Source organism: Hypanus sabinus, chromosome 21 (genome assembly GCF_030144855.1).
Source record: "Hypanus sabinus isolate sHypSab1 chromosome 21, sHypSab1.hap1, whole genome shotgun sequence".
NCBI lineage: Eukaryota > Metazoa > Chordata > Chondrichthyes > Myliobatiformes > Dasyatidae > Hypanus > Hypanus sabinus.
This window is the reverse complement of record NC_082726.1, coordinates 39,208,353-39,231,705: the sequence shown is the minus strand read 5'-3', so window position 1 is coordinate 39,231,705 and position 23,353 is coordinate 39,208,353. Positions and strand designations below refer to the sequence as shown.

The 23,353-nt window shown below is 43.0% G+C and overlaps 1 protein-coding gene across 6 annotated transcripts in view; it reads left to right on the top strand.

Annotated features, from left to right (window-relative positions):
* The window catches only part of LOC132378980 (tyrosine-protein phosphatase non-receptor type 13-like), a 411,889-nt gene that overhangs the window by 358,360 nt on the left and 30,176 nt on the right, over nt 1-23,353 (top strand). For 5 of the 6 annotated variants that reach the window (XR_009507250.1, XR_009507249.1, XM_059946390.1 and 2 more), the window contains exons 39-44: nt 5,505-5,667; nt 7,266-7,342; nt 11,657-11,721; nt 14,668-14,825; nt 19,071-19,219; nt 20,624-20,714. Coding sequence is in view for 3 of the 6 variants with exons in the window: in XM_059946390.1 (XP_059802373.1) it covers nt 5,505-5,667; nt 7,266-7,342; nt 11,657-11,721; nt 14,668-14,825; nt 19,071-19,219; nt 20,624-20,714 (703 nt within the window). In the remaining 3 variants the exon portion in view is untranslated. The remainder of the gene's footprint in view (nt 1-5,504; nt 5,668-7,265; nt 7,343-11,656; nt 11,722-14,667; nt 14,826-19,070; nt 19,220-20,623; nt 20,715-23,353) is intronic. The other variant, XR_009507251.1, reaches the window with a different exon arrangement.

Here is a 23,353-nt window from a genome sequence, read left to right as displayed (position 1 = left end):
TCCAGATTCCATCTTTTGTGTCTCCCGTTAGTATCTGTTACCTTGACCCGTGGGGGCCAATGTTAGCTTTCTTGGTCATTTGCTGTGTGTGTGTACAGACAAAGGAAATAAGAGGCAGACATACCGATTTCCTCAAAGAGGTCAATCCCACTGACCACACTTCCAGCTCACCTCCAATCTCCTACCGAGCAAATGCAAATCCTTTTGCATTTGTACAGGGCCCTGGTGAGACCACACCTGGAGTATTGTGTCCAGTTTTGGTCTCCAGGGTTAAGGAAGGACATCCTGGCTATAGAGGAAGTGCAGCGTAGATTCACGAGGTTAATTCCTGGGACGTCCGGACTGTCTTACGCAGAGAGGTTAGAGAGACTGGGCTTGTACACGCTGGAATTAAGGAGATTGAGAGGGGACCTGATTGCAACATATAAGATTATTAAGGGATTGGACAAGATAGAGGCAGGAAATATGTTCCAGATGCTGGGAGAGTCCAGTACCAGAGGGTATGGTTTGAGACTAAGGGGTAGGTCATTTAGGACAGAGTTAAGGAAAAACTTCTCCCAGAGAGTTGTTGGGGTCTGGAATGCACTGCCTCAGAAGGCAGTGGAGGCCAATTCTCTGGATGCTTTCAAGAAGGAGCTAGATAGGTATCTTATGGATAGGGGAATCAAGGGATATGGGGACAAGGCAGGGACTGGGTATTGATAGTAGATCATCAGCCATGATTTCAGAATGGCGGTGCAGGCTCGAAGGACCGAATGGTCTACTTCTGCACCTATTGTCTATTGTCTATTGAGCTAGAGCTATACTGGTAATGAATACATCAAACAGGGCCTCATACCCTAGAAAACTGTGAGCAGTTTCAAACCCAGGGAAGTGTGCATCTCGCATAACCTCGCATGGTCCCAAAACACACTCACCAATACTTCTACTTCCTCAGGAAGCTGAAGAGAGCCAGACTTTACACGTCGATACTCACATCCTTCTATAGCTGTGCCGTGGAGAGCATCCTAACGTGCTTCAACAGTACAGAAACTGTTCTGTGGTGGACAGAAGCACTACAATGGGTAGTCAAATTTGCCCAGTCTGTCACCGGCACTGGCCTGCCCACCATCAACGACATAGATACAGAAAGGTACTGAAAAAGGGCTAATAAAAATTATCCCACTCACCCTGCTTGTGGCCCGTTTGCCCCTCTTCCATCAGGGAGGAGGCTATGTAGCATCCTCGCCAGGACCACCAGACTCATAAAACGGTTACTTTCCCCGAGCAGTAAGGCTGATTAACACCTTCAATTCCCACAGTACCACTACTTTATCATTTCCCGCCAGAGTCATCTCATGTACAGACAATCCTGTGTCCAGCATCACTTTATGGACATACAACCAATCTGTGGATATAAGCGATCTTACGTATTTATGTTTATTGTTTTTTTTATTTTTGCTCTTCATCTTATTGTGTTCTTATTTGGTTTGTATCAGATCCACAGTAACACTATTTCATTATTTCATTCTCCTTTACACTTGTGTAATGGGAATGACATTAAACAATTTTAAATCTTGAATCTTGAATAGTCACTGTAATCTACTGTTTGTAAACTTGGGGTTGAAACATTATCAACTAGACCCTGTCTCATTATTCCATCCAACATCTCAGTGCAGTCCGCTGCACCCAGTTGGGCAATTGCAGTGTCCAAAGTACAGCTTGTGCCATGATCATCTGATCCAATATGGGCATTCTGACATGATCCAGATAGGAGCTAAGCCCCTTTTCTGGTTACAGATTTGACTTCCTTCCCTGAGGTTCCATTGCTGAGTCTCAAACTTACTCACCTATCTCAGTAAAACTCAGTGTCTTCTGAGATATCACACTTTGTCTATTTATTGAGATATAGCGTGGAATTGGTCTTCTGCCCCCTTTGAGCCATGTAGCCCAGCAACTCCCAATTTAACCCTAGCCTAATCAAAGGGTGATTTACAATGACCTCCCAACTGAAGATGGTTGTGTTTTTGTTGGAGGTCAGTGATTCTAGCTTTAGAACATCACTACAGAAGTGCCTCAGAGCAGTGTCCTAGACTGAACCATCTGCAGCTGCTTCATCCATCATCTTCTTTACAAACATAAGGAATAGGAGCAGGAGGAGGCCATCCAGCCCATCGAGTCTGCTCCACCATTCAACAAGATCATGGCTGATCTGGCCATATGCTCATCTCCATCTACCTGCCTTTTCCCCATAACCCTTAATTCCCCTACTATTCAAAAATCTATCCAACCTTGTCTTAAATATATTTACTAATGTAGCAATTCCACAGATTCACCACTCTCCAGGAAAAGTGGTTCCTCCTCATCTCCATCCTAAATCTGTTCCCCCAAATCTTGAGACTACATCCCCTAGTTCTAAACTCACCCACCAGTGGAAACAACTTTCCTACCTCTATCATATCAATCCCTTCCATAATTTTATATGCTTTATGAGATCTCCTCTCATTCTTCTGAATTCCAGTGGGTACAGTCCCAGGTGACTCAATCTCTCCTCATAGTCAAACCCCCTCATCTCTAGAATCAATCTGTTGAACCTCCTCTGCACCACCTGCAAAGCCAGTATATCCTTCTTTCCATCCTCAGGTGAGAATTGGGGATGGTCAATGTTCAATTCTATTTGCAACTCCTTAGCAAATGAAGCTGCCCACTCCTGCATGTGCCGGGCCTAGACAGTGTGTGACCATTGGCTGTTGATAAACTTGTGCCAGGCCATAACCACCCTCATCCAGAGAACTCTGACTACCATTCATTGACAGCTGTGACAACACCATCACCAAGTCCTCCACCATCAGCATCCTGGGAAGTGGTCACCATTGACCAGAAAACGGATGCACAATCTGACTGTATATTACAGCAGGTCAGAGCTAGTTATCCAGTTTATGTGCCACACTTCCTGAGATTTCAATGCCTTTCCCTCACCTATAAGGATCAAATCAGGAATGCGATGTAACCCTCTCTATGCCTGAATGAATGTAGATTCAATAATACTCAAGCTACTCAGATTCAGATCAGATTACGTTACACCAGGGTGCAATGACACTTTTCGTTCATGTAGAGTGAAAGGTATACATGGTACAACATATATAGCAATAAGCCTAAACAGCAGAATGGTGTGAGGAATGTAATGCAATTTGAAGTAGAGGACAAAGAAATGCTGAAGTGGCAATAATGGAAAAGTTAGAATGAAGGGGTCAAGAATTTGGCAGTACTATCGGGATGAATGTGGAAGAACTCAACGCAACCTAGGGCAAAGCAGTCTACTATTTGCTATTGAATCACTCAACCTAAACATCCCTTGCAGTGTCTGTCAGTCCATAAAACATATTCAGGTACAGTACATGCCTAAACCTTTTCAAGTGCACCTTCCAAACTCACAACCTCAACCATTAGGAAGAATAAGGGCATCAGGTAATGGAAATACCTCCACCTGAATCTTCCCCGCTGGCCATGATTTAGTTTTGAATTTGTGCTCGGTGATCTCTGACAGCTGCAGTCATCTCAAACTCTGAGTTACTTCTGCAACCAAGGTGCCTGTAATTTTCTGCATAGCTACTGACAGAGGAGTTTCCTTCTGCAGTTTCCCTTGCCTACCCTCACCCGAGCATTCAGTACCTCTGCATTCCCAGTGCAGTCTTCCAGCCTGAGGCTCAAATGGCTGTGAACAGCATCCCTTTCCTCACTGTGCGGTGTGTATGGTTCACATGCCTTGCTATATACCCCAAGACAGTCCACAAGGCCTCCTTGATCTTTATTTACCATTTTCATTGATCTCTTGCCAAATTGGTGCTGCACTATTAAAGCCTGCTGTGCATTTGTGCTTTTACTCTCTGCTTGATCCAGTGTTTGAAAATTTACATGACTTTTCATCTTTTAGTTTTACTTCAAAATCATTTTGTGAAGCCTTAAGACCAAATGCTTCTGTTCTGTGAGTAATAGTGGTGGTCTGCAGTTCTTCTGATCCCCAGAACTCATATTAAACACATTAACAGAACCTACAGTGACAGATTGTGCCTCAATTTCCGCTCTGCCTTTTACGCTTTGTCCTTGCAGGCACGGAGTCTCCACACTGTGAATGAGGTTAAAATGCTGCATCTATAGTCCCAACTCCAATACTTTGTTTTGCAGTTCATTTTGATTAAGGCACGTAGGATTTATGGTGATTTGGCAAATGACTTATCCATAGAAGACTGAAAGTAGTGATGAAAGGGAGTTATTCTAACTGGAGGTCTGTGACCAGTGGTTTCCTGCAGGGACCTGTTGTTCTTAATACATATATAACTGATCTGGATGAAAATGTAAATTGGCTGATTAGTAAGTTTGCAAGTAATAGAAACATTGGTGCAGTTGTAGATAGTGAGGAAGATTGCCAAAGGAATTATAGTTGGCAGATGCAATTTAATGTGGACAAGTGTGAGATGGTGCATTCTGGGAGGACAAATGTAGGAGGAAAGTATACAGTAAATGTAGTATAAAGAACACAGAGTATAAAAAGTTAGAAAGAAATGTTGCAGTTATATTAAAATTTTCTTTGGCTACATCTGAAATATTGGGTGCAGTTCTGGTCACAATATGACAGGAAGTGGTGACTGTGTAGAGGACCCAGAAAGGGTTCAGCAGGATATTGCAAGGATTAGAGAGTATTACCTATAAGAAGAGATTATACAAATTTAGCGTGCTTTCTCTGGAGTGCCAGAGGCCAAGAGGTGATCTGTTATATAAACATAAAATTGTGAGAGATATAAATACGATAGGTAGGTTCTTTTACCAAAGTGAAGATGCCAGATATTAGAAGACATAGGATTAAGATGAGAAGGGAAAGTTTGAAGGACATTTACAAAGGAGGTTTTCTTTTAAGCAGCATTTGACTGGAACTTGCTGCCAGGTGAGGGGGTGGATGCAGAAACAGTCGCTACATTTAAGAGGTATTTAGACAGACTCCTGAACCGGCACTGCATGGCAGGAAATGGATTATGTGCAGGCAGATGGGATTGGTTTCAGTTGGCTTCATGACCGACACAGACACGGTGGATCAAAGACCCTGCTCCTGAGCTTTGCTCTTTGAAAATTATTCCAAAAATTGTCTAGTGCATATTGGCTGTGAGACTAAATGCAACAGTGACTAGTCATGACAATAATTGTTTGGCGCTGAAAAAACGGAGGGATCCAGAGGCTAAAAACTATAATGCATGTTCATTGAGATTACTTGTTCCATCTGAACATGTTACTGCAGAAGGTGACTTTGGGGAAGATTTTATTTTGATGGAATGTAATGAGATAAGTTTTAAAATTGGGCTGAATCACCGTTGCGTATCTAATAACTAATGACTAGACACAAATTAGAATGAAGAACACAATTCTACATTCTTAAAGAAGGAAAGAGGGATAACAATATCTGATAGTGTAACATATTCTTGCATGCTTTAGCCAGAAGGCATCATCTTAAGCTTTCACTGCTCTTTTCACAGGTAAATGGAGAGGATCTGTCTGGTCTGAGCCACGAGCAAGTTGTTGAAATTCTGCGGAGAGCCCAGGGTGTAGTGATGTTGACCATCAGCAGAAAGCCACCTGTGCACTTGGACAGTACGCAATGTACCATGAAGACTTCCAAAAATAAATTATTATATCCTGGTAAGGAAAGGGAGCTTGTAAAATCTGATATGAAAATATTGTGAAATAGGTAACAGAAATACAGTTTTATGCAGGAAGGGAATCTCTTTAACAGGGAGAATTAAAAACCCCTTCATTAATTTCAATGATTATAATTTGTCCTCTGCAGCTAAATCTATTCTACATCTCACCAGTTCTTTCCTAGATGTGATCTCCGATTGGCTCACATCCTACTCTGAAGCTGTAGCCACAATTTATTTGGATGGAAAACCAGGAGGCACGAACAATGTGGAGAAGGGAGAATTAGCATGGGGAGAGGATGGTGGGGAGATATAACTGCACTCTGCTTGATGTTGAGAGAGCTAGTGGGTGCAAAAATGGCATTTCTCCACACATTCACACTCCTCACCCTGTTGTGTTCACACACACTCCCCACCCATGCCCCCATGTAGACATCCATCTCCCCACTCCTTGTTCACACTATCATCTCCCCATTTGCACTCACACTCATCACACTTCCCTATTTACAGGGCAAAGGTTAACTGCTGTGTCCATTTGTGCCAGGCTGACCCTGGACATTCACTGTATGTTGCCAGGGCAGCTGGTGTTCCCATAGCTACCTGCTGCTATCCCAGGCAGGCCCCGCCTGTGCTGTTCTAATGGGAAAGAATCCACAGACATTGGGCTATTGTAGCATGGAACAGGCCCAAGTTCAGCCCAGGGGATTATCACACATCCTGAAATTTTGTGACCAGAAGTGGATGCAAAAGATCTTGGTCAGTGTTTGATAATCTGGAGACCTTTTATGGACCAAGAACATCAGTGCAGCAGACAAGCCAACAGTGACCTGTTTTTAACCCTGTAAGGCCTGGTTTTGCCACGTGGCAGGTGGCAAGACTGAAATTATACTGCATGTGATCAAAAATCTCCAGTGCTGTTTTTTTCTGATGAATTGATCAAAAGTAAAATTTTACAGATGATGGAAGTCTTAAAAAATTGATGGAAATTCACAACAAATCAAGGTACACCTAATCTGGGGAAGTATTAACTCTACACAATAGGGCATTGTGTGAATACTGTCCGGCCTGAACATTTCCAGCATTTTCTGTACCTTCAGAGTTTTGCTTTTGTGCATGTGAACCAGCTGGCTTTGCAGGATAACAAAACAAAGGGTAGAGAGCCAACAAAGAGAATCAGGCTCTACGGTGGGTTTGCCGACACTATCAGGTGCAAATGCCTTTCTGTTTAGTTGGGTGTACCACCTCACTTTACATAGAATTCGGAGTCCATTCAATTCGATAGTATAGGTCTGTAAACTCAATAAAATCTGTAACGAAAACTATCAAAATCTATCTGTAATATCTGCCACTGACCCTCATCTTGACCATTTCTGTCAAACTGCAGCCATAGTACTGCAGAGGAAAAGGTCCTTCGGCCCATAGTGTGTGTAGCAACTGAGATCTGATTCCATGACTCATAGGATAGAGATTTATGATTTTCAGCTATTTTCACTGACAGTATTTCCACTACTTGCAATTTTGTTGTGTATGGTTTATCATAACATATATTTGTACTAACATTGGGTGAAGCTGAGGAGGGTACATTCTTCACTTTCACAGAGATACAGTGCCAGCAGAGAAATTCACAAGGACTTGAGGATGAGACCCCAAGAGGATGCCCTGAAGATCCCAGTGAGGTAAGCGAACGAGGAAAATCTACCAGTGGATGATCAAAGTGTCAGATGTTCTCAGGTGAACTCTGCCAGCATGAAGCAGATGACAATGACCTCTCTCTCTAATCTCATCAAAAATTCAAGGTTTAGTGAGTCATCTCTAAAGGCATACAAAAGCTGCCCTCTAGTTATGACAGGCTACAGTTCCTCAGAGCCGTTCATAATCCAGACAGTTTGTAAATCAGAAATGCAGCCACCCAGCAAATGATTGAATTACAAATGCAAGCCAAGCACGGGCAATGTGTCATTGAAACAGAATGTTTAACTCAGCCATTCAGATATCACTGCAGACTTAGTTTTGCACTAACCAGAGGGTAGATAGCCAATGTAAACAGGTGAGAGGGAGAGGTAAGGCTGGAGCTGGTAGGTGATAGGTGGAGCCAATCTGCCCGACATCTCTCTCCTCACTTGGTTCTACCTATCATCTGTCAGCTCCTGCCTCAGTCCTCCATCTCATCTCTTTATACCGGCCATTTCTTGACCCAAACATCTTGACCCAAAATGTCAACCAACCATTTACCTCCACAGATGCCATCTGATCCACAGAGTTTCTCCAGCAGTTAATTTTTTTCCGATTGTGATACTGGGCTGCAGTGAAGGACAGAACAACTGTTTACAGATAACCCCCTTTGTTTATATGTGTAGGAACAGGAAGAAGGCATGATAATTAATTTGCATGAACTTGTAAAAACGACATTGATCTTTAAAATGCTTTCAGAAACCGATTAGTAGTTGCTCCACCATTATGCAAATTGTATTAATTAGGTCAATAGGATTATGCTGAAGTTCTGTTCTTAATCCCTGTCTCTATTTAGACCGATACGAAACTAAATAAAGCAAATATAATCAAGCCCGATTTGCACATAAAAATTAGGTATCAGTAAGTGACCACCTGTTACTCTTCGGGGTTCGAAAATTCTGGGCCTGTTAATAAACATATAAGTACCAGCCATGCAGATCCCCAGTATGTTAGCATTACAAATGTAGAGAATAAGTTGCTATCAGTCCCAGATAGCTCAGTATAAGTGGATGCCTCAACATTGCACAAACCCTAACGGGTCAATAGGTATTTGCAACTTGACCCAGGGATCTTCTTGCACTTGCCTGACGGAAATAGGTTAGCCGTATTGGGACAGGCCTGAATCATTGCCTATGCCTCTATTTCTCTTGTCTAGATGCTGAGGTCTGGCATCACTGGCTTTGTATGTCCTTCCTCCAGTAAGAAGTGGGGAACAGCAGCACCTGTGGTGCAGAAGGATGTCATATCAGTACTTCACAAAATGCATCTGAAAGCTTTAACAGCCAGGAAATATCCACCCCATCACTTTGCCAGCTATTAAAATACTTGAGAGTAATTTAATAGTTTGTGGTACAGAGATAACTACTTCAACACAAATAAATAAATATACAAATTACTCAAAATTTACTCAATTAACTGAAAATACATGGATAATTGAAAATATTAAGCCTCATTAGGATAATTTATGCTTAAATTTCATTTGCCTCCTAATTTTGTGTTCTAAGATCTCCATTTAACCTGGCTCAGAGATTGAGAGACAATATCCCAGATGAATATTGGCCAAACTGTGCAAGATTTTACTCTGTATTCTGAGTTTGTGGAAGGGACTGGGACAGTGCACAAATAGATTTCTTTCTATTGGATAATGCCAATGGTTCTGTTCAGAAATTCCAGCACTTACCATGAAGACCTGGACCATTAAACATTACAGGAGTTAGAAGAGCAATTACCTCATCCAGAAGTGGAGTGTTTACAAAGTGAGCTGTCAGAGCAAGTGATTGAGGCAGGTGCAATAAATACATTAAAAGACACTTAGATGGGTTTGTGGGCCAAACAGAGGCAAACTATGGGTATCTGGGTTAGCATGAGTGCATTGGGCTGAAAGGCCTCTTTCCACACTAAACACAGCAGATTCTATGAATGCTGGAAATCCAAGGTAACACACACAAAATGCAGGAGAAACTCAGCAGGTCAGGCAGCATCTACAGAAAGTTGATGTTTCAGGCCAAGACCCTTCATCAGGGATGGAAAGGAAGGGGAAAGATTTCAGAATACAAAAGGTAGGAGGAGAAGGAGGGTAAGCTAGAAGGTGACAAATGAAGCCATGTGGGTGGGAAAGGTAGACTGGAGAAGAAGGGATCTGATAGGAGAGGAGAATAGACCAGGGAGAAAGAGAAGAAGGAAGGGAAAGAGGAAAAACAGAAAAAGAACTACCAGAAGGAGAAATTGATATTCATGCCATTATGTTGGAGGTTGCCTAGATGGAAAATGAGGTGTTGCTCCTCAACCCTGAAAGTGGCCTCATCATGAGATGGGACAGGAATGAAAATGGTTGCCCACCAGGAAATTCTACTTTTGATGGATGGAGCGGAGTTGCTTGACAAATTCACGTCGGGCCTCACCAATGTAGAGGAGGCTGCATCAGGAGCACTGGGTAATAATAGACAACCCCAACCAGATTCACAGGTGAAGCCTGTTGCCTCATACGGAAGGACTGTTTGGGGCCTGAATGGAAGTGAGGGAGGAGGTGAATGAGCAGGTGTAGCAGTTCTCTCACTTGTTAGTTCCGTTCCAGGAGGGATGTGCCAGAAGGGAGATTGGGGGGAGGGTCGAATGGTCAAGTAATCCACGGAGAGAGTGATCCCTGGAAAAAGTAGAGAGTAGGGGTGGGAGGTAAAGGTGTGTTTGGTGGGAGGATGCTGTTGAAAATGGCACAAGTTACTCTCTCCATACTATATTAATCTATCACTATTTTAGGAAGTAGCAAGATATTGTTGCTGGTTGAAATACTGTAGAAATAGATGTAAAGGTAAGGACAACAAGTTTAGGATTCCATTATGTACCCACCACACCTTGTAGAATATTCTGTTGGCGTCTGACCGCCCCCCCCCTCCCCCACTGATGATTGAAAACAAGGCCATAAGACTAAAAGACATAGGAGCAGAAATTAGGCCATTCAGCCTGTCAAGTCTGCTCCATCATGGCTGATCCTGGATCCCATTCAACTCCGTACACCTGCCCTCTCACTAGATCTCAAGCTTGAAAGGACAAATATTACTAAAAAGGTCAGTGAGGAATTTAGTGCATACCTATAAGAGGAACTCCGTGACTCTGAAGTCCTCTTCAGCTGTGGACTGGGTGTTGACTGGAATACTGCTTTTGCACCACCATTAGTGATGAGCAAAATGTGTCATATAATATGGAATGGGGCCACTTTGCCCATTGTTCCTGTGATGGTTAGCTCCCCATGATCCTTCACACCTCCACATTTCTATTCAAAGTGGCTTTGGAAAGTTCAGATATTTAAAATCTTGAAGGGTAGATCTTGAACTGTGGGACAGTCACTATCAAGGGGACATAGTTACAAAATAGAGGGCCAATAGCTTAAAACTGAGGGGGATAGAAATATCTTCCTTCAGAGAGTGTGTACCTCTGGAATTCTCTGTTCTAAAGGGAAGTGGAAGGCAATTCATTAGCTGTATTGACGGCGGAGGTAGATGTCTGGAGTACTGGAAAGTGAGGGCTGTGGAGAATGAAAGAGGCCAGGAGGGATCAGGCATGATCAAATTGAATGATGAGGCCATGACCTCCTCCTGCCCCTGTTTTCTTGTGTTATTTTTACAACTGCCACCACCAATCTTTTCATCTGTGAAGTGCAAATCATAACAAGTTGCAGTGTTACAGTAATAGAAACAAACTCTCCTCAGCTGCCCAGTATTTCAAAATCAGGTAGATCATAGAACATAGAACGGTACCACGCAGGAATAGGCCCTATGGCCCACAATGACTGCTGAACATAATGCCAAATTATACTAAATGGCTTCTGCCTGCACACAATCCATCTCTCTCGATTTGCTGCGTGGCCATCTTGCAGCCTCGTAAATGTGACTTGTGTATGTTTCCATCACCACGAGCTGAGCATGTACCACTCTGTAAAAATATTTGCCCTACACATCCCCTTTATATTTTACTTCTTCACCTTAAATGCAGGGCCTCAGAAATCTTCTGATTTCTGCCCCTCTTGTTATGAGAATCACCTTCCCCATTACATTCGGCAGATCTGAGGGCTGTCTGACATGGAACTGATTCAGCCTTTGGAGAATTCCCCTTCAGCTAGGTCTCTCTTTAGGCTGGATATTGATTCCTCTTGGTTTCAAATGTCTAAATCTTTGACATTGTATGCTCTCCTCTGCGATAAACAATGCACTTCTCTTGCTGCACTAACAATCAGTTTAATCTGCCTCTTTGATTTTCCACAGAACAATGGTGTCCATCCATCAGAAAAACAGAATCGCAAGGACAGCTTCCAACACAGTGATGGCTGGTAAAACTATGCAAGTTTTAGAGTCATACAGGACAGAAGCAGGCCTTTGGGCCCACCGTGTTCATGCTGAATACCAATTATCCATCTACACTAAATCAGCATTCGGGCTATAGCCTTTTCTGACTTGGTGATTCAAGTGCTCATCTAGATAATTCTTTAATCTTGTGAAAGACTCTCCCTCCACCACCCTCTCAGGCAGTGCAGATTCCAGCCACCCTCTGGCTACAAGCCATTCCTCAGATTCCCTGTAAATCCCCTTTACTCTAATGTATGTGCTCTTGCTTTGAATATCACTATTATAAGACCATAAGATATAGGAGCAGAATTAGGCCATTTGGCCCATTGAGTCTACTCTGCCATTTCATTATGGCCAATCCATTATTTCTTTTAGCCCCAATCTCCTGCCTTCTCTCAGTATCCCTTCATCCCTTGACCAACCAAGAATCTATCAACCTCTCCTTAAATATTCATAAAGACTTGGCCTCCAAAGTTGCCACAGTTGGAAACTACTAAAGAAATTCCTCCTCATCTCCATTCTAAAAGGATGCCCTGCTATTCTGAGGCTGTGTCCTCTGGTGTTGGACTCTCCCACCATAAGAAACATCCTCTCCATATCCACTCTATCAAGACCTTTCACCATTCAATGAGGTCACCTCTCATCCTTCTGAGTTCTACTGAATACAGGCCCAGAGCCATCAAATGCTCTTCATATGACAAGCCGTTCAATCCTGGAATCATTTTCATGAACCTCCTTTGAACCCTCTCGAGTGTCAGCACATTCTTTCTAAGATAAGGGGCCCAAAACTGCTTACAGTACTCCGAGTGAGGCCTTGGAGGATAATTTCCGACTATCTGCCCTGTGTATGTCCCTACTGATTTTGGGCTGTTCTGTTAGTTGCTCCTCAGCCTCCTCTGGTCCATGAAAAACAAACCCAGATTCTCCTCTTAACTGACTCATTCTATCCCAGGCAACATCCTAGCGAGTCTCCTCTGCACCGTCTCCAGTGCAATCACATCCTTCCCACAGAGTGGCAGTCAGAAGTGTTCACAATATTCCAGCTGTAGCCTAACCCATTAAAAAAGCATGTACCATAACCTCCCTGATGTTATATTCTGTGCTCCAGCTAATGAAGGTTAATGAGAGTGGCAGAACAAGTAGATAATGTGGTGAAGAAGGTTGGACCTTCTTACCTACAGGGCTTTCACTTTCAGGAATCCTTAGATTTATATATCAAGCTCACTCTCTCCATTACCTTACTCGCTGGGAGTCTCCGTTCGTTGTCCTGCCCTTGTTGAATTTTGGATGTGATCTGCAAGATCAGTGGTGCTTTGCCCTTTGTCCCAGTGCAGTGCTGAGTTCACGTGAATGAGGCTAACGCAGTCCAGTAGTGCACCCATATTCTGGAAGGAGTGGGAAGCATCAGCTTTGGTCCCCAAAACAAATGGTATCCTGGTCATTGCCAAAACGCCTGTGTGTGGGTGGCAAGGAAGGAGCAGGATCGACCTGTAGGTAAATGAGCTTATCCTATAAGGCATAGAGTCACGCGCAAAGGCTGACTCTGAGGACATTCTGCCTCTGGTCTGGCTTGTGAGATCTCAATACCATCTCTGTTAGAGAAGTAGGAGATGATCTAAATGGGCACATGATGCACAATCCATGCCAAAGTTCTGTGATTCCAGTTTGGCAAAGAGACGTACTGTGTTTTAGATCTAGTTCAGGGTGATGGGGGAATTCATCTCCCATATCCCCTGTGTTTTGTTCCATTGCTCAGAAGGGTAAGATGTAGAGAAGAATATGTTCCATGGGGATTACTGCTGGAAAAATGATGTACTGAGTGTTACTCAGGTATCTCGGATTGATTGGTTTAATTCATGATAATCAGGACAAAACCCTCCTCCCCCTGCCACTCTCAAAGATAATTGGTTAAGTTCATGAAAGCCAATCAGGACAACCTCCATGCCTATGTGCTTGATCCTGACTACGAGCAGAAGTTCCCCTCAAGAGTCTCCTCTTGGGAAAAAAAATCCACTAGAAAGCTATTCCAGAATTTTTTTTTTGTTGTAAGTTTTTCCCAAACAAACCTGGCAATTGGTCCAGAGAAGGAGCTTGCAGAGTCAACCGCACAATTCACCTCCTGTGGCCAAGCCGAGAGAAGGAAGCAGTTTTCCCTCTTTAATGACAGACAGACATACTTTATTGATCCCGAGGGAAACGGTTTCGTTACAGCCGCACCAACCAAGAATAGTGTAGAAATATAGCAATATAAAACCATCAATAATTAAATAATAATAAGTTAATCATGCCAAGTGGAAATAAGTCCAGGACCAGACTATTGGCTCAGGGTGTCTGACACTCTGAGAGAGGAGTTGTAAAGTTTGATGGCCACAGGAAGGAATGACTTCCTATGATGCTCAGTATTGCATCTCGGTGGAATGAGTCTCTGGCTGAATGTACTCCTGTGCCTAACCAGTACATTATGGAGTGGATGGGAGTCATTGCCCAAGATGGCATGCAACTTGGACAGCATCCTCTTTTCAGACACCACCGTCAGAGAGTCCAGTTCCACCCCCACAACATCACTGGCCTTACAAATGAGTTTGTTGATTCTGTGGGTGTCTGCTACCCTCAGCCTGCTGCCCAGCACACAACAGCAAACACGATAGCACTGGCCACCACAGACTCGTAGGACATCCTCAGCATCGTCCGGCAGATGTTAAAGGACCTCGGGTCCTTTGAATCCGAATGTCTTAGGGTTTGCAATAATCTACAGTCATTTATTTTTCCTGCAACCCCTTCTATTTTAAACACTTATGAAACAGCCATTACACTAAATATATCTGTTTGCATTTTCTGCTTACCAAAATGCTTACAACATTACTCATTTAGGAACTGAATAAATATTAATATCAGGGAAGCCAACCATTTAATTCTCTCTTACTTTGAAGCATAGCGAATTGCAGCAGAAGGCACTCAGGAGGGAAGTTCTGTGTTAGTACATATGAGGAACAGTGTGGGGATAAAGACGAGAGCTGTGATTCAGATTGTTGGAGTAATGATGAAGAGCTGCCTCTCTCCTCTTGCAGAGTGCCTGCACCCCCTACAGGTGAGTCTCAGAGCTACAACTTCTGCAACTCCCTTTCTCCCATAAAGAGAATAGATTCAACATTGGAAAATAATAATTTGTATTGCTTACTGTGAAAGCTGGCTATAATGGATTGTTATTCTTTTGTGTTTTGCAGTATATATTGCTGAAAGAATAATTAGTGTAGGTTTATGATTTATTCTTATCGAATGTATCTATTTCTCATACAGCTGCAAATGACTTTAGTCATCACCTCTCGTTAATATCCTTTTACAGTTAGCTTAACATCTGTCATAGGGAAAATGTTAGAAGATATTATTAAAGATGTTACAGCAAGACACAGAAAAGTTTAATTAATCAGGCAAAGTCAACATGGTTTATGTAAGGGAAATCATGCTTAAATAATTTATTTGAGATCTTTGAATAAGTCACACACACCGTGGATGTACTAAGATTTCCAGAGGGCATTTGGTAAAGTGCAGCATCAAAAGTTGTTACAGAAATTAGAAGTATAGGGGGTGGTATCTGGAGGTCTGAATGCTTAGCTGAGAACAGGGTAGGCATAAATAGATATTTCTCTGGTTGGCATAGTGGTCAATGTAGGACCTCAACTTTTACAATGTTTACCAAGTGAAGCTAGACTTCATATGAAATTTAAATTTGCTGCGAACACAAAGTTGGGTGGGAACGTAGTTTGTGAAAGGGATGTAAGAAAGCTGCAAAGGGATATGGATGGGTTAAATGAATGGGCAAAGGTCTTGATAATGGGGAATAAAATGCGAAATGTGAGCTTGGTCACCTTGGTCACCAGCGATAGACACAATTGGCCCTTCATGCTGTCTTCTAAGAATATCAGCAGTGGAGAATCAGTTCCCTGGCGGACGAGACCTCCACCATTGGCTCCTCTGTGAGAGACAATGGGGGTTGTTAGTCATGACGTACTTCAAAGGGTGACATACCCGTGATAGAGGAAGTGTGTAATTTATTGGACAGCTCAGCCCCAAGCAGTTTCTTCTTCCATACGGAAAGGTTAGATGTGGCGAGGCACCGCAGAAACTTCTCCACTTTCTGATTGGGTCCTTCTGCCTGTCCATTGGTCTACGGATGATAGCTGGAGGACAAACTCACTGTGGTGTGAAAGTGGGAGCAAAAGGCTCACCAGGAACAGGAGATGAATTCTTGGCCCTGGTCCAACACAAATTCCAGGGGAAGCTGTGGAGACAAACTAGATGTTGGAGAACAGGTCTGCCTTTTTAAGCAGCTGAGGGAGATTTGGGGAGAGCAATGAAGTGGACGGCCTTGGAGAAGTAGTCCAGCACTGTTGTGATTACCTTGGTCCCATTAGAAGAAGGAAAACTTGTGAAGAAATCCATGACATTGTGGGACCACAGGCTTTGAGGGACCAGTAAGGGTCACAGGAACCCAGAGGTCTGTTGGTTACAGGAATTGGACTCTGCATATTGAGGAAAAGTAGAGATGAACTGATGTACATCTGTCATCATGGTGGGCCACCAGAACAAGCATTACAGAATCTCCAGAGCCCGTTGTGCACCTGGATGGCCAGAGATGGGCAAAGAGTGGATCTACTGCAGTGCCTTGGTGCACTCCAGCACGTACATGTGGTTGTCAGTTATGTCAGCAGGAGCAGGCTCATGCTATTGTTCCTGGTGAATCTGGTTCTCAAGGTCCCAGACAATAGGGTTTAAGATCTGTGAGGATGGAATGATGGGCTGATGGTTGATCTATGTTTCAGCTGATTAGAACTGTCATGATAGAGCATCCACCTTAGGGTCCTTAAGCTGTGTCAGTAGGAGGTGTTGAAGTTGAATTGCTCAAAGAAGAGGGCCCAGCGAGCCTGATGTGGGTTGAGTTGATGGTTCTACTGGAATGGATTGAGGTTCTGGTGGTCAATCCAGATCAGAACGGGATTAGTGCTTCCATTTCTCGAAGGCTCATTTGATTATGAGTACCTCCCTGTCTTCTACTCCATAATGGCACTGCATAAAGTCGAACTTGCTCGAGAAGAAGGCTCAAAGCTGTGTCTTCCTGTCTGGTCCCTGCTGGGAGCAGATGGCCCTGGCACCCATGTCAGATGTGTCCACCTCTACTACAAAAAGTCTGGAGGGGTTCAGACGGCAGAGAATGTTAGCATCTCTCTAACTCCTTGAAATATCTGTCAGGTAGGCAAATTGGAGAGGGAGGCAAAGGGACTGGAGATTTGATTGTAGTTTCTCATGAAGCTGCAGTGGAAGTTGGAGAAGCACAAGAAAGACTGCAGCTGTTTGAGAGAGCATGATCCAGGCCATTCAATCAAGCACACATTTCTTCTGGGTCCATGGTTATGCCTAGGAATGAAAGGACATAACCCACAAAAGAAATGATTGGAGTATGGAACTGGCATTTTTCTCATTTGCAGTACAGTTGGTTTTCGAGAAGATGCTAAAGGACAGATTGGACAAGACAGACATGGCCTTGGGGAAAATTAGAATGTCACTGAGGTAAACGAATATATACCTGTGAGGCATGTTTCAGAGGGTCTCATTGATGCAGGCTTAGAAAATGGTTGGACAGCTGGAAAATCTGAAAGGTATCACCAAGTATTCATAGTGGCCGGTGGGTGTTATGAACACTCTCTTCCACTCATCCCCCTGGTGGATGCAGATCAGGTCGTACAAACTCCACAGATTCAGTTTGGTGAAGATCTGGGCCCTGCGAAGTGTTTTGAATGTACTATCCATCAAGGGGCGAGCATAGTGATTTTTAATGGTGATTTTGGAGTAGTCAACGCAAGGACTTAGAACTCCATCTTTCAGTAGGGAGTCCAAGCTGCACACACTGAGTCTGGTCCAGAAAGTTGCCTGCTGCACCGGAATCTATCTGAGCCTCCTGTATGCATAGAAACATCGGGGTATAGAGGAGGACGGAGCGAGTGAGTCAGTCTATGGTGCTGGAACAAAGAGCTGGGGTGGAGATTACCAGATAGCAGACTCCTCAACTCTACATGGTTGTGCCACTTCCTTTGATGCAGTGGACATTTGAAGATGTGGGTGACTGGCATCCCGGCAGTAAGTGCACAAGTTGTCTTTCTGCCGATGCTCACACTCATGGAGGGTTAAGGGAGTTCTCCCTTCCTGCATGGGTTCCAGAAGTGTTGATGATGAGGGTCCTGCATCCTGAAATGGTTCTGGGATTTGAACTGGGGTTCTGGCTGATGATCTGAAGGGTTGTTCCGTAAGAAGCTTGTCAATTTGGAGGGCTAGAATGATGAGGATTTTGAGGTCAAAGGGCATGATCCTTTCTGAAGTAGACTGTATGTTATTTCAGTGCCCTGGACAAACGTTTAAACCTCAGCCAATATCACTGAAACACTCCGAATGGTGTCCCATTTCTGTTTGTTGCTATGCCTGTGTGTTTCTCTATATCAAACTATTGATTGCACATCGAAGGTCACAGTTTTGTCCCACTAAAATGAACATGACTGATGGATTAATGGACAAGGTGCTGAATACACCAATGTTCTTCTCAGCGCTACAATGATCAGAAATGCTCTGTGGCCTACAGCCTTAGCCCTCATTTCTATATTGCTGCCCAGAATTGATCCCATGATGTCAGACCGTGAGATTCCTTCTGCTGGTCTGATGCACTGTCCTGCCCTGTGATAGCCTTCACAAATTGGTTAAAAGTCATTCACTTCCACTGGGACCCTGGGAAGCTGAAACTGAGCTTCCACTGAGTTCAGCTGTGGTACGTTCAGAGACTGAATACCAGGAAGGCAAAGTTGTCTACAGGGGCAATAAAATACTTCTTGACCTATAGTGTTCATACCAACCAGCCCACAGATACAGGCTTTCTGAGACTCTACTGCATTTATACACACAGTTTGGCCAGGATGTTCAAGGTACAACCAGGCTAACACAGTGGGGCTCCATTGATACAACTTGCCTGTTCTACACCCAGGAGTGGGAGGTGAGAAAGGAGATCAGGACTTGGAGTATAGGTTTATGTAGGACTAGCAATATAGTCCTATATCTATTTTTTATCCCTCACCTGTGTAAACATTCTGCTTCTTCATGGGCTCTCTTTTGAATGATGTGATGTTTATCCTGAAGAATCACACAGGACTAAAACAGAAACAGATATTTATCTCCTGTTGAATAGCAATAGTGAGTTAGCATTCTGTCCATTAGGAAGTGAAGTGTAACCTGGGTTGCCAGTTCCCACAGGATGGAAAACTCCCATACAGTGTTGATTTATCCATCTCTTTAGGCAAACCCATTGTGTCTGAGGTCGAGCTGATGAGTTTGTCCTTGTGGAAAGGGCCAATGGGCCGTAAGTACTCAGGAGAGAGGCTGGAAACAACCATTGCAAATCTACAGCAGCAGGTCGAACTGCAGCAGCCTCTGAAAGAATTCATGGTAGGTCATTAAAAGTGAAGAGTATATGGGGTGGGGGGGGGTGTGGTGTTTGCACATGCTTCCTTTGACTGCATGTTTCTACAACATAAGCTTAGTTTTATGTTTTTAAAGTGTTTTTTAGTTGGTTTATTTCTTTAAAATTTTCAAAAGTTTGGACAGTTTAGGTAGCTGGCAGAGCTGTGGCCAGGGCTTTCTGGCAGTCAGGCCTGTTAGGATAGATTCAGTGGTGGTTCTTCTCGCTCAGAGAATTGTCTCTGAGATCCTGTAGCCCGGTGTGATGAGCGCTCCCTGTCTGGATTATATAGGTTTTTCCCAGCAATAACTAGTGAGTGCAGGCAAAGCCCTTGGCTGCTCCTCTCTCTGCTTCAAGATGCCAGAGCTGCTATATATCAGCATGTTCCTCGTTATAATTCTATTCCCATATCAGGTCTGTAGTATGAGCCATTTCTCCTCTGTAGCTCAATAAAAACAAATGAGTCACATCAATGTGTTATTCATCTTTGTTGAATATAGAGGCAAGAAATCCTGGAGCAAATCAGACAACAGCAATAAATTAGAAGATTATTCAACCTAGACACATTGTGCTCCAAATAAGTCATACAATTAATCATATTTCCATTAATGATTTTCCTGTTGATGTATGCTATTACAGAGAACATGGATAAAAAGTTTTAAGAAGAGGGAATGACTATCGAACAACAGTTCATTTTATTGTTGCTTTTCCCATCTTGTGAGTTGAGTTACCTGTGTAATTGGCATTGTGCATGTTTAGTCAGTTAGTGCTGTTGTCGTACAGCTCTAACTTCAGCCCTGACCTCTGACATTGTTGGTGTGGAGTTTGCAGGTTCCTCTGTGACTTTGTAGCTTCATCCAAGAGCTTTGGTTTCCTCCCACCTTCCAAAGGCACGCTGGTTGGTGAATTGTCCTGAGGTGTAGACAGCGGCAAAACAAATCAAAGTGAGGTGGTGTGTGTGTGTGTGATTGAGAGAGAGAGAGAGAAAGAGAATAACTTGTGGGTCACAGGGAAATGAAGAGCAGGAATGGGACTAACGGGAACAGCATGAATCCTTTGGGCCAAGTGGTCTCTAAAAATGGTGACTGCACTTCAATATAGAGAGGGCTTGGGACAACTTGCGATTGTTGAAGGTGTTAAATAAATGCAAAAATTCCAACTAAATGAGCACTTATGTGAAGTTTTCTACAAAGTAAAGTTTAGACCTCAGAAGCTAACAATGTTGCTGAAATTCAGAAGAACAGTGGTAGGAAATGGTCAAGATGTAACTAACACCTCTGTTAAATACTTGGCCAGCAGATCTACAGATACCAATGAACCTTTTTAACATGATTAAGCATTCAATGAAGCGCAATGAATTACCCTCACTTGGCTCTTTCTCTTCCTCTAAGATGCTAAGATATTTGAAACCTGTTGATGACTGTACAGTGGGAAAAGCTCCAGAAAATAGGGAAAAAAACAGATACAGAGACATCCTGCCATGTAAGTATCCTCTACTGAATAAATAAGAATCCACACAATGCAGTGACTATTGTTGCTCCATCAGTAGCTCTCTGAACACTTACTAATGTACCATAGACACGACTGAGCTAAGACTTGAAATCTCAATAAAACCCTTAAAGCCCAGATGGACGAAGTGGTGAACTAAGTCCCCTCCTAGCCTCTCAATTTGTTGTGAAAGACTTCACAGAAAAGCAAAGGGTTGAGCAGAAGATTTACCTCTCACCCCACATTTTTAGTATACATTCAGTTAATTGAAAAGCAGATGATTGCAGATGCTGGAAACTTGAGATAAGCCTAGAGAAAGCTGGAAATTTACTGCAAGACAAGTAACAACTTTTCAGGAGAAGTACAGGCAACATTTCTGGTCAATGGCCTTTCATCTGGACTGAAAATAGGTAGAAACCAGACCCCAATTTCCATCCAGGTGAAAAGTCAACCTGAGACATCAGCTGTCCATTTCCTTCCACAGGTGCTGCCTGACCCATTGAGTTCCTTCAGTTACTTGTGTATGATTGCAGATTATATCGCTCTCTTGAGATTCCTGATTTAATGTTTGGGGAAGGGGTAGAAACAAAGGAAACATGATAAAGGGAGACCCTAACACTGATGCCGAGCATTTCCAGCATTTTCTGTTTATACTCAGACCATTGATTTCATTTACCACAATTGGGATCTTGCGGTGCACAATCTGGCCAATGTACTTGCTACATTACAAATGTATTTCATTGTCTTTGGAAAAACCCTGGGATTTCCTGAGGTTGCGAAGGTTCAATAGAAATCCATGTCTTTCATCCATAATTTTTTTCTTAAATTTTTGAGTCCATTCCAATCTAAAGCAAAATACATCAAAACCAGCTTTCTATTTTGGAAGAAAATCTGTGGGAACAATTCCATAAATCAAGCAGAGTCTATTGAGCAAGGAACAGAGTCAATGTTTCAGGTTGATGAACCTCCATCTCCTGAAATGTTTCCAGCATTTTTGTTTTTCAGGTTTTCTGTTCTGTATTTCAGTTTTTTTTCTCCTTTGGTCTGTTGCCTCAGCCACATGCTGGTCTGTCATAATGGTCTATCATTTGTGGTGAAAACACACAGTAGTATTAGGGAAGCTTTGTGTTATGGAGTCGAGATTTTCTGATCAGTGGGAGTTACTGTGGGAACCCAGCAATAGAAGGAAGCAATTTTTACAGACGCACCATTCAAAGCATTCTATCTGGATGCATCAAAGCCTGATACGACAACTGCTCTGCCTCAGACCACAAGAAACTGCAGAGAGTTGTGAGCACAGCCCAGTCCATTACAGAAACCAATCTCACCTACATTGACCCTTTCTACGCTTCCCACTGCCTTGGGAAAGCACCAATATAATCAAGGACCCATTTCTTACTCCACCACCCCCCATCTCTGGTCATTTTCTTCTTTTGCCACATCTAATGAGCAGAAGGCATAAAAGCTTGAAAACACCTACCACCAGGCTCAAGGACTGATTCTATCCTGCTGTTGTAAGGCCTTTGAATGGACCTCTTGTAAATAAATATGAGCGGTGATTGATAAGTTCGTGACCTAAGGTAGAAGGAGTCAATTTTAGAAAACCTAGCACATTTATTCTTCAGTATAGTCTCCTCCTACATTTACACACTTAGTCCACCGGTCATGGAGTATAAGGATCTCGGACCTCCAGAAAATGTCCACAGCAGGGGTGATTGATAAGTTTGTGGCCTAAGGTAGAAAGAGATGAGTTATACAGCTCTCGTTACATGCACATGCAGTTCAACTCTTTGATTTTGCAGAAAGTTTGAAGTTAATAACTCATCAGGCATGATTGATAAGTTTGTGGCCTAAGGTAGAAGGAGATGAGTTATTAAAGTCAAACATTCTGCATAATCACTCAAAGAGATGACCTGCATGTGCATGCAACGAGAGCTGTATAACTCACCTCCTTGTACCTTAGGCCACAAACTTATCAATCACCAATCTGTGGACACTTTCTGGAGGTCCAAGAACTGTATGCCCCACGATTGCTGGACTAAGTGTGTAAATGTAGGAGGGAACTATATTGAAAAATAAATGTGCTAGGTTTTCTAAAATTGATTCCTTCTACCTTAGGCCATGAAATTATCAATCACCCCTCGTATGAACTTCTGATCTCTCAATTTACTATGTCATGGCTTTTGTTCTTTAGTTGTCTACCTCCACTGTACTTTCTCTGTAATTGTAGCATTATCTTCTACATTTTGTGCTTTATTACTCTTTACTGCCACAACATACTTTCTCTCACTGGCCACTCTAGTGGGCATCTTCTGTAACTGAGTGTATGTTCATGGTCTTCTGCTGCTGTAGCCCATCCACTTCAAGGCTCGAAGGCCATACATTGCACACCACAGTTGTAATACATGGTTGTTTGAGTTTTTGTTGCCTTCCTGTCAGCTTGAACCATTCTGGCCATTCTCCTCTAACTTCTCTCATTAACAAAGTGTTTTCATCCACAGAAGAGATGCTCACTGGATTTTTTTTTTGTTTTTCACATCATTCTCTGTAAACTCTAGAGACTGCTGTACATTAATATCCCAGGAGTTCAGCAGGTTCTGAGATACACAAACCAATAACCATTCTGGCACCAG